Source organism: Periplaneta americana, chromosome 9 (assembly GCF_040183065.1).
Source record: "Periplaneta americana isolate PAMFEO1 chromosome 9, P.americana_PAMFEO1_priV1, whole genome shotgun sequence".
Lineage (NCBI taxonomy): Eukaryota > Metazoa > Arthropoda > Insecta > Blattodea > Blattidae > Periplaneta > Periplaneta americana.
Window position 1 is genome coordinate 167,739,822 of NC_091125.1, and position 12,114 is coordinate 167,751,935.

General features: G+C 37.3%; 1 protein-coding gene across 2 annotated transcripts in view; it reads left to right on the forward strand.

Moving 5' to 3' along the window:
* Positions 1 to 12,114, forward strand: part of LOC138706709 (PPP2R1A-PPP2R2A-interacting phosphatase regulator 1) — a 37,351-nt gene that overhangs the window by 12,577 nt on the left and 12,660 nt on the right. For both annotated transcript variants that reach the window (XM_069836309.1, XM_069836310.1), the window contains exons 3-5: positions 2,050 to 2,220; positions 3,882 to 4,081; positions 9,184 to 9,345. In XM_069836309.1, coding sequence (XP_069692410.1) covers positions 2,050 to 2,220; positions 3,882 to 4,081; positions 9,184 to 9,345 — 533 coding nt within the window. The remainder of the gene's footprint in view (positions 1 to 2,049; positions 2,221 to 3,881; positions 4,082 to 9,183; positions 9,346 to 12,114) is intronic.

Sequence of the window (12,114 nt, forward strand, 5' to 3'; positions counted from 1 at the left end):
CATCATCTCTGCTGAACCCCGCTCATATCCGCAAACACACTTTCGTTTTGAGTATTCCTTGCGACGTATCAGTATTCCATGCCAGGGGTGTCAACTACGATATGATTATCTGGTAGTCTGCTGTATTGTAGGGCAGTGAAGTGCATTGCCATGAATGGACATATTGAGCACCTCCTATGAACAAGTGTTCAGATCTCAGAAAGTATGTGTTGTAGGACCCATGTTTATTAGGCATTATTTTATTGTTTTGATGCATTCTATCACTTCCTAAAATATTGGATACTTTCTTTAACACCCTGTATGTTGTTGCTGTTATTGTTTTCTAATGCCAAGCGTTTGACAATAAAGTCATTTGACCTCTTGCACTCCAATATTTTTCAAAAATATTATCATGACCAGCCACTGAAGCACAGATTTTGAGGTGTTCCGAATCCATTTCTTGGTTGGAATTGCACAATGGGCAGTTAGGGGACTGATATATTTCAATTCTATGCAGGTGTTTGGCCAAACAATCATGGCCTGTTGCCAATCTAAATGCAGCTACAGACTATTTTCGTGGTAAATCGGGAATTAACTGTGGATTTTGATGCAGGGAGTTCCATTTTTTCCCTTGGGATTGTGTTATCAAATTTTGTTTGTTGAAGTCTTAAGTATGTAGATTTAATAAATCTCTTCACAGAGTAATACGTAGATTTAGTAACAGGTCTGTAAGTAGCAGTCGAGGCCTAGGTGTTCATTTCCTTTTCCTTCATCCTCTTTCTACTTTTCTGTTCCTAGTGCTGACCTGCTATGGCACTAAAATCGTCCTCCAGTGACTTAAGGAGGGAAAGCTGGTGATCAACAAGATCTCCCAGCTAGGTCCAATGGACCCGTCGACCAACAGCAGGTGTGGTCCTCCAGACATTCTGGGGGTTGTGTGTGAATGAAGTAGCCACCAAAACGTTAAAATATGGTGTTCACTTAAATCGGCTACAACTTGCCATTTAACTCCAATATGAAATGAGTACCATTAAGGTAAAATTATCTGGAGGTAAAATAGTCCCCCAATCAGATCTCCGGGCGGGGACTACTTTAATGGTACAGAATCAACTAAACATCTTACAATGGAATGCTGGCGGTATAACAACATCCTGTATGTATGTATGTATATATATATATATATATATATATATATATATATATATGTATGTATGTAGAGAGGGGAGGGGAGAGAGAGTTTGTGTGTGTTTTTTTCTAAGATCCATTCATTTATAGACCACTTTAACATGTTGACATGGTTCTAGGAAGCATTGTTATTCATAGCATATCTTCGTAATTCTAAACTCATATTCATATTTATTTTCATCATACGGCTTTCCGGTAGGGGTTTCCCTCACATATCTGCATACGGTCTACCACTCCCTTGATTACATTCAATCACATATCCTTTATATTTCTCCTGTCATCTATATCTCCCCATATCTTCCAATTATCTAAAGTTAAACCCTATTTCTGTCTATTTCTTCCTCCATCCTTTCTGATGTACAGTATTTTTAACGCTTTACCATCTTTATCTCCCCTCAATCTCATTCCCGAATAGTATGCAATATTGTCTACCTTACTCTTATAGAGAAACATTCTCGTCTACATCTACTCATCCATCTCTGCTACTATCATTGTCATCTTTCATTACTGTTATCCCTAATTTTCTGTTTATCGTAAAAACCTTTTTATCTCTGACTAGTATTCACTAATATTTCTACTATCTCATCTACATTATCGTATTATATTTGTCTCATTTATTGTTCCAATGTTCTAATGTGTGTAATACATCCTTGCTATTTCTTGTTCAATTCACTTATCACTTTATTGGATAACTTTTACGGTTCACTTTCACTACTTGCACTCACTTTCTACCTCCTCACTTCCCATACAATTCTAAACTGACTTTCAAATTAACTCCGCAGCATTTAAAAATGTCTAGGTAATTCTGGGGAAATATTTCTTCATGTGAACATTTCAATGTAAATTGACTTAACAGATTTTCGAACTTTTTATTTTGTTGTGTAGGGTCCTTCAGGACCTCCACGCCACACACCTCGTGTCAGTCAGTTGAAGCAGGAAGACCGTGTAGACATGGGCAGAGAAACTGCCCATGAACGAGAAGTGTGTTCAGCAATGCAGATGTCCCAGTCATACGAAGACCTCACAATTATGCCTGGATTGACTGTAGACTGCAAGGTATGACCCGCTGCTTGTATTGAAAGTAAAATAAATAATAATTTTATGAAATATTTGGAGGAAAAGTAATACCTAATTTATACTGCTAACCTGTAGCTTGATTTTGAAATGACAGTATTATTAGTAGTTAAATAATTGATTAAATGGCATCTTACTCGTGTTAATTATGTAAGCATGTGTGGCTTACAGCTGTTTTGGTGCTACTTGACACCATCCTAAGAGCCTACTAGATCTCGGCGCTGTCTCAACTTCGCTGCCTGTTGTGTGGGTGCGTTCGTGTGATGAAGAGTTGTGTCAAATAGTGTGTGTGTTCTGAAATTGATCTGTGTGTTGAGAATTTGATTAGGGTGTGTTTTAGTGTGTCTGTATATTTCATATTGTTCTAGTGTGTTGACTTTTTGGTTTTTGGGTTGTATGTGTAGGATTTCCATGTCTGTATTTATGTTATTGTATGTGTGGTTAGCATTGATTATGTGTTCGGCATATGTAGATGTATTGTGTCCTCTGGTTACTGCTTTAATGTGTTCTTTGTATCGAGTTTGGAATGATCTGCCTGTCTGTCCAATGTAGAAACTGTCGCAACTATTGCATGAGAGTTTGTATACACCTGTGTGGTTGTATTTATTTGTTTGTGTTGTTTGTGTGTTGAGATGTCTTTGTAGTGTGTTTTCTGTTCTGTATGCTATGTTGTATTTCTGTTTTCTGAATGAGGATGCGATGTTGTGTGTGTTTTTGTTTTCGTGTGTTAGTGTGATGTATTTCTTATGTTCTTGTGTTCGTGTTGTGTTTTATGTGTTTTTGTGTTTGTTTTGTCTTCCTTATGTTGTTGTCTATTATGTTTGGGTTGTAACCATTTTCTTGTGCTATGTATTTGATTGTGTTCACTTCTTCATTGTAGTGTTGTTGGTTCATGGGTATGTTGAGTAATCTGTGTACCATTGTCCTGAATGCAGCATGTTTGTGTTGTATGGGGTGATTAGATGTGTTGTGTATGTGTGTGGTGGTGGTGGTTGGTTTTCTGTATATTTTGAAGGTGTGTTTGTTGTCAACTTTTGTTATGGTGATGTCTAGGAAATTTATGTAGTTATTGTTTTCAAGTTCCAGTGTGTATTGGAGTTTTAGGTGTATTTTGTTTATGTATTGGTGTATTTTGTGTGTTTGTCGTTTGTTTCCTTTGTATAGTATGAGTATGTCGTCTACGTATCTGTGCCAGTATATTATGTTGTCTGCATATTTGTTGTGTTCATTGTTGAGTATGTATGTTTGTCCTATGTTGTGTAAAAATATCTCTGCTAGTATGCTAGATATGGGTGATCCCATTGGCAATCCTTCTGAGGATGGTGTCAAGTAACATGGAAACAGCTGTAAGCCACACATGCTTACATAATTAACACGAGTAAGATCGCCATTTAATCAATTATTTATATTCAAGTGTTAAAAGTAGTGTACGAAAGATTCAACATGTATTAGTAGTTGTGTGTATTAACGAATCTTAAACTTTACAGAAGTCATTGTTTAACACCAAGATAATGCTTTGTAAGTAAGCACCCTCTGCAAAGCTGATTTTATACATTGTGAAGCTGAATTGTGTTGCTCTAGAAAGAGCATTACACATCAAGTGTCACTGATAACAACTCATGTGTTCATTTTAAATTTTACAGTCGGACCACATGGACAGCAGACGGTCAGAACCTACACGAATGATCCTTCCGCCGTTACAGCTCAACGTTCCGAATTGCTCCCCAGGATGCTCTTCCCCTTCACCCACACGCCCTGGACTTGGTCGACAGTTTTCCCCAAACATCAGTAATGTGCCACCATGGAATAGTCTTTCACCCAGCCCAACAAGAAAATACACAACGTGAGTGCTATAGCCAGTTACCAAGTGTGACTACATATTAACATTGTATTTGAGAAGAAGTATGATTCGGATTTTTACAGATGTTGAAATATTATAACAAAACACGATGCTTTGAAAATTGAATCTAGCTTAAATTCTACATGTTGCTACTCCAAATTTAATAGACTATCTTTTCTCCCTTGTTATCCTTAGTCTCCTCTTGACTCTTCTCTTTTCTTGTTTTTCCTTCTTCTCCTTATACGTTTTTTTTTATGCCTTTTTGTTCTCTTTGTCCTGTCTCTTCATTTATTTCCATTTCTCTTCGTCCTGTTTCTTCATTTTTTTCGTATCTCTTCATCTTGTTTCTTCTACGCTTTTTTCTGTTTCTCTTCATCCTGTAACTGAGTAAACTAAAAGAACTCGAAAAGGAAATAACATTTCAATGGATACCTAGTCATTGTGGTATACCTGGAAACGAGAAAGTCGATAATATTGCAAAACAGGCAACATATTTGCAACCAAGACCTCTTCAAGTGATATCTCTATCCAGTGCTTTTGCTTCAGTCAAGTCTCATTTTATAAACCTATGGATCAACAATTGGCTCTCTTCTGACAAAGAAAAATTTTACAGTGTGTACAAAAGGAACCAAATGACCTGGAAATGTACAAGAACTTGCCCAGACATGTTCAAACATTTTTAACAAGAGCCAGAATAGGTCACATTGTCACTCAATTGTACCTACACCGATTTCACATTTCTGATAATCCTACTTGTCTGTGATGTAATAATCATGATGAAGATCTGGAACACATTCTTCTATACTGTCCATCCATAAAGCACAAAAGAAGTAAATTAAAATCATCAGTGCCAGTTGCAGAAGACACAGCCCTGCAGTATATATTGACTACACCCCACCTCTGGCTACTAGCAACAGGCATCTATAATGAACACCGATCAAAATACCCCTCATTTCTCGTGAAAAACAACAACTGAATAGACTACAGTGGACTATAGTGGACTTTATGTTGTCAGCAAACAGATGGATACATTAAGAAGATTGATCTTCATCCTATTTCCTTCCGGCCTCTCCTGTTTCTTCTCCATGTTTTTCTTCGTCCTGTTTTCCCTTGTCTTCCTGTTTCTTCTCCACTTTTTCACTTTTCTTTTCGTCCTGTTTCAATTTGGCCATAATTTTTCTGTGTTGATGACATTGTTGAAAACTCCAATGGTCCACATCTGTGGAGTAACGGTCAGCGCATCTGGCCGTGAAACCAGGTGGCCTGGGTTCGATTCCCGGTCGGGGCAAGTTACCTGGTTGAGGTTTTTTCCGGGGTTTTCCCTCAACCCAATACGAGCAAATGCTGGGTAACTTTCGGTGCTGGACCTCGGACTCATTTCACCGGCATTATCACCTTCATCTCATTCAGACGCTAAATAACCTGAGATGTTGATAAAGCGTCCTAAAATAACCTACAAAAAAAAAACGCCAATGTAATTGGTTGTTCATTTTTATTAGCTGTTAAGTTTGATGAAACAGCTCCAACACCCTAAGCTGATGCATCACAACTTAGAATCAGTGATTTGCTGTCATCAAAATGATGTACCATATATTTTTTTAAAATCTTATTGTTTAATTTTTTAAACTAATTATTGCTCATTTGTCCATTTAAAAGGTGTATTCGTTGTTAACAATTTATGTAATGTTTCAAAAAGTGTTGCCTCAGCCTTCGCGCCAGTAATAAGTTGTTAGTCTGAAAATAATGATTATCTTATTCAATCTCAATTTAGCTATTAAGTTACAGTGGACAACATAATCAAAAAACAAAACAATATTATGACAAGCCATGGCCTTCAGTTCCAGAAGATGCCTTATTTCATAAGAATGAACATTTCTTAAATGCTACAAAGATTCGTAACCTTCTGAGGAACAGAGAATTTGATATTTGGTGTCGCCAGCTTCACGGTCTAAGTGGTCAGAGCTTCTGGCTATAGTTCATGAGGTCCCGGGTTCGATTCCCGGTTAGAGGACAGGAATTTTCCTTAAAGGGGATTATTCCTGTGTTCGTCCATGGTCTGGAATTTAGGTTAAGTTTAGATTTAAGACCTCTCCTGGCACCACATTATCATAATCATCCTATCACATCATCGGGGTAATGTAACTCTGCCTTCCAGGTGCCCCAACCTCAGAAGTGGGTTACAACTAAGCCATGGCCAGGAAAGACGACCAGAAATGTCGAAAAGACAACCTGATGGCATTGGATTAAAAAAAAATTATATTTGGTGTCGTCATCCACAGAAAGTGAAAGGCTTAGTTTTATTTAAGCAATATCCTAGTGCCAACAAATGGATTTGTAAACACGAAGGACTCTCCAACAGTGAATGGTGCAATGGCATTAAAATGATTAGAAATGTTGCTGCAGTGCGTGCTGTGCTGGGAAGATCTCAGGACAGCCGTTGTAGGCATTGCCACAACGAGTTTGAAACTCTTGCACACGTCCTGGGAGCCTGTCTGCACGGCGAAGGTCTGCGAAACACTAGACACCACCAAGTACGATCAATTATAGCCACTGCCTTTAAAGATGCCAATTACAACATCTTTGAAGAAGTGCATGGTCTCTCCGTCACTGGCAGTACACGGCGCATAGATATAATAGCTTTCAAGGAATCTACAAGATCTGGATTCATAATTGATCCCACTGTGCATTTCGAAACGAATGAGAAACAGCCAGCAGAAGTGGATAAGGAAAAAAAAGAATATCTACAATCCTACCATTCCATATTACCTCCAAAAGTACCAGCTAGAAGAGCTTGAAGTAATCGGACTTCTGGTTGGAGCAAGAGGTACCGCTACTCTCTTCATGAAAGATGTGTTTAAGAGGCTTGGAATACCTACATCTATTATTCCGATTGTAACTTTAGCTGCATTGAAAGGGTCAATTGCTCTCCTGAAGCATCACCTATATTCGAAATGCAACCAAGTTCATTAGCATTCTTTACTTTTTTATAACACTTGCCTCTCTAAAACTAGGTATATTTCCACCAATCACAAAATGTATTTGCAGCTATGTACTTGTAGGAGTTTCATTGTCAAAACAAAATCAATGGTTCACTGAACTTGTAAACATTTATATGGTTAAGTACTCTTTGTCCCTTGTGGCAGCTCACGAATAGTGAGAAGATTTCTAAATTAAAATATCACTTCTCAAGTTTTTGAATACATACATATAATAGTAATTTATGTAACTAATGTATAATCTAGGTAATCATGGCACGAGTGAATATGAATTTTCACGAATGTTTATAATGAAGATTACACACGTGTTACTTACAACGTTTTATGCTATTCTAGCATTAACATGTGTAAAAAATACTATTATAAATTTACAAAATGTAATGTTATGACGTAGTAGGGACATGAGTACTGGATATAACGTAATATATTGCATGGTTCCTAAGTAACCATTTCTAAGACAATGTTATTTTGTTCTTCTGAAGCTTTTTCTTACAGGTACGTTATATAAAATTGTGTTGTAAAGGCGGTGATGATGTCATGGAATACTAGTTGCTAGGTAATCTTTTCTGGCACGAGTGCCAGAATTAGGTTAATAATTGTGCACAATTTATAGCGTCATTACAAGCAATGCGCTCCACTCAGCCAACTTTCTGAAAATTTTTTGAAAAATATTGATAAAATTATCAGAAGTGTAATCAAGGAAATATTGTCCCTCCCAGATGACACTCTGAATGCCACGCTGTATGCATCGAAGAACATAAGAGGTCTTGGAATTCTGAGAGTTGAATGGGAAGCCAGTATTCAACACTATAACATCTGTAGGCGACTGGAACATGTGAATGATGCACATCTACATCATATGAGAAATCTAGAAGAGGAGAAGCAAACATCTCTCACGCGCCTGAAGATTGCTCCACACAGCGTCACTCCTCAAACTACAGGAAAACATCTCAGAGAAGCTCTCAGAAAACAATCATTCCAGTCATGGTGCCAGCTCCCACATAAAGGCAAAGGTGTGTGTACATTTGAAGAATGCCCCAAAGCCAACTCCTGGATCTCCTCTAAAAAGTGTCTTTCGTCCTCGGAATACATCAATGCCATCAAGAGTCTTGCAACGTCACCGCAGTGAGATCTGTCCCTGGCAGAACCTTCAGTACTACCTGTTGTTGCCATCCCGGCTGCAACGTGACTGAAACACTTGGCCACGTACTGGGGTTCTGTAAGAAGGGAGAGCTACTGTGTAACAACAGACACCATCATGCCCGTACAGCAATTGCCAACCTGCTAAGAAACAGAGGATGGGAAGTACATGAGGAGATTCATTGTGTGTCTGAAGATGATTCTCATAGAAGAGTCGGTATAATTGCCATCAATAGAAGAACCCAGAAAGCGATGGTCTTAGACCCTACGATTTGCTTTGAACGAGACACGAATCAAGCACTGCAGATAAATGATGACAAGCGAGCTAAATATGTACCTTGTCTTCCATAGCTCAGTGAAAAATATGGCATTTCGCTTTACAACTGGGATGTTACAGGCTTACTATTTGGAGCAAGGGGTTGTTTACAAAAAATTACGTTTTTTTTTAAATTCCCTTTTATGAGGTTCAGAAGATTGCGATGGAAATTCTGAAGGCCTCTCTTCAAATTCTACACTATCATCTATATGTTAACACATAAATTTTTGTTTTAATGTACAAATCGAATCATTATTTTGCTCGTTTCATTTCCCTTTATCTTTTACGTTTGTTAATTCCGAATCCCAGTGGTCAACTTCACTTGAGGTCAACCTCACTTGTAATAAATCTTAGTAGTAGGCTAGCATAAAATATCATACATACCATTAAAAACCCAACTTTCAACAAAGAGAAATTCAGTACTCGCACTTTTTACTTTATCAAGCACGATATATTACTACTACTGTTATTGTTGTTGTTATTATTATTATTATTATTATTATTATTATTATTATTATTATTATTATTATTATTATTATTATTATTTGGATTACCAACATAGCCTGTTCATTCAGAAAATATTCACAGTATTATTACAAGATCCGTTATTTTGTTATATTTATCTTTATTTTAAGATTTTATGTATTTTTCAGAAGGTGTCAAAGTCCGATAAATATGCGTCCCAGCTCTCTTGGCCCTGCAGTGAAGCGAAAATTTGAACTGGAAGAAGAGAAGGACCAATATCTCTCTCCTCCCACCAAACGACCGAATTGCTATAGTGTGGAGAGAGGGGGACTTCTCATGGCTCATTCAAGGTTGGTTGTGCTAATGCAACTGCTTGCTTTTCTGTTTAGTAATTTAATTACTGGTAAAAGTGGTTGAAGTCGGATAGATTCATGAAGTTAGACATTTTGAATTCTCGCAGTTTTTGTCATTCCAGCAACAGTTCCATTAATGTTCAATGTATGAAGATAGAATTGCCAAGTGTAATTTATAAGTTGTTGTGGAAGCTGACCATGATAATATATTTGAAAAATATTGGAGTGCAAGAGGTCAAATGAGTTTGTCAAACGCCTGGCATTAGAAAACAATAACATATTTTCACTCGAAAAAGAAGACATTAAAAATGCGACGATTATGCGAAGAAATATGATAGTTAGTTTAAAAATAAGTTTGAAGTAAAGAATTTACTATAGTAGCAGAGTAGAATGTAAGTGAAGTTCTGAATTAAAGTTTTACATAAGTATTTAAATAAAAACATATAAAACTGTCCGCCTTCACCTGCTTTTATGTAGGTACTTATAGTGTATTTCATTATAAGACTTGGTCTTCAGTTGTCTTAGCCACTTTACTTTATTCAAGTGATGATATTTGGTGATATTTGGCTTGAGATAACGTCACTTCAGATGACTTTTCTAAGCATCATGTGACTTCATGTATCTGCACTGACATCAGGTTATTTCATTACAAGAGTCCATTCACACGATACGGGAATTTCTCGAAACAGACATTTATTCAGAAATTGGTATGGTGAGATTTGCCTAAAGTTGTCCCCACCCGGAGATCCGATTGGGGGACAGTTTTAACTCCGGAATGTTTATCTTTAGGACTCATACTCATGTATGTTGTCGCTTTCATGTAACTGTTTTCTTAACGGGCACCAGTTTTTACAATGTGGCAGTTACAAAATGTATATTAAACCAAACCTCTTGTACTGTTCTGAAGCATTAATAACAGTAGCAAATGCTAACATCAATAAACTTGAACAACTACAAAATCAGGCTCTTCGTCTAATCACTGGAGCAGTTAAATCCACACCTGTTGATGCCATGCTTGCCTTAACACGGATCCCATCAATAACAACAAAAATAGAAGAACAAGCACTGCTCCAACATGAGAAAATGTTACGACTGCCAAACTCTAAATGGACAGAAAAGAACCTCCCTTCTTCAATCCTTAAAACTCATAGTAGTTTCTTAGAAAAGGTAACACAGATTAAATCCAAATTGAACATTTCTAACACCAGAGAAAATTTACTCATAAGAGAAAATCCATTGGAATTATTGCAACCTACCTTCAGTTTGGAATTAACAGAGGAAATAAGTAAATCAGACACTCCAAAAGAAATACAAAAACTTCTAGCACTGGAAACGATCAATACTAGATACCCTACAGAAGAATGGCTACACATATATACCGATGGATCCGCCAAGAAAACCTTACTGGAGCTGGAGTTACATGTACACATTTTTCCTTTTATCATTCTGTTGGCAGAGACACAACAAATTATGATGGTGAAATAGAGGCTATACACGTTGCTCTCCGACAATTATTAAATCTTCCCTTAAATAAATATAACAAGACAGTAATTCTTGCAGATTCTAAAGCTGCAATTCAGAGAATATGTTCAAATGCTACAAAGAAGTCAACAAAAATAAGAGAATGCTACAAAATGTTAACACAACTCCAAAAAGTTAATAAGATTGTCCATCTCCAATGGATTCCAGCACACTGTGGAGTCATGGGGAATGAAACCGCAGACACACTTGCCAAGAAAGGCACAACAATAAAACAAAAATCTAAATTTAATTTCTCATATTCCTCAATAAAACGCTTGATCACTACAAAATTTTCTCATTCATACCTACAAGAAATAGAATCAAATGCTAAAGACAAAAAATGGATTACACTACTTTCCAACCCAGATATAATTCGCCAGAGACCAAGGAAAACAGCAGTTGCAGCCTTCAGACTATTGACAAATCATGACTGTCTAGCAAGTCATCTCTACAGAATAGGCATCTCAGCTTCACCCATATGTGTCCTGTGTAACGATCCAGCAGAAATGAATGAAGACCTGTGAAGCATTAAGATCAGAAGAAACTACAGTTCAAAAGTATTGGAAAGCACGACTGCTAATGGCTTCATTGCCAGATGCAAGGCACTAGACAACAACAACAACAACAACATTTATTCAGATTAATTTCATCCAGAAAGTAGTGTACACACAGTTCGATGTGTTCCTGTACATTAACTTAAATATCATTATGCACAGGAAAAACTCGAACCATGTGTACACTACTTACAGGATGAAATTGATTCGAATAAATGTCTGTTTCGAGAAATTCTGCACCAGTGAACGGGACCTAATTCAGGTGACTGCACTTCAGGTAGCTGTACTGACATCTGATGGCTTCACTACACTTCAGGTGACTGCACTTGACTTCAGATAGCTACACTGACAGGTGATTTCACAATACATCAGATCAGGTGATTACAGTTGACAGAAAGTGACTTCACTTAATTTCAGGTGACTTCACTACACTTCAGGTGACTGCACTTGACTTCAGATAGCTACACTGACAGGTGATTTCACAATACATCAGATCAGGTGATTACAGTTGACAGAAAGTGACTTCACTTAATTTCAGGTGACTGCACTTGACTTCAGATAGCTACACTGACAAGTGATTTCACTATACATCAGATCAGGTGATTACAGTTGACAGAAAGTGACTTCACTTAATTTCAGGTGACTTCACTACACTTCAGGTGACTGCACTTGACTTCAGATAGCTACACTG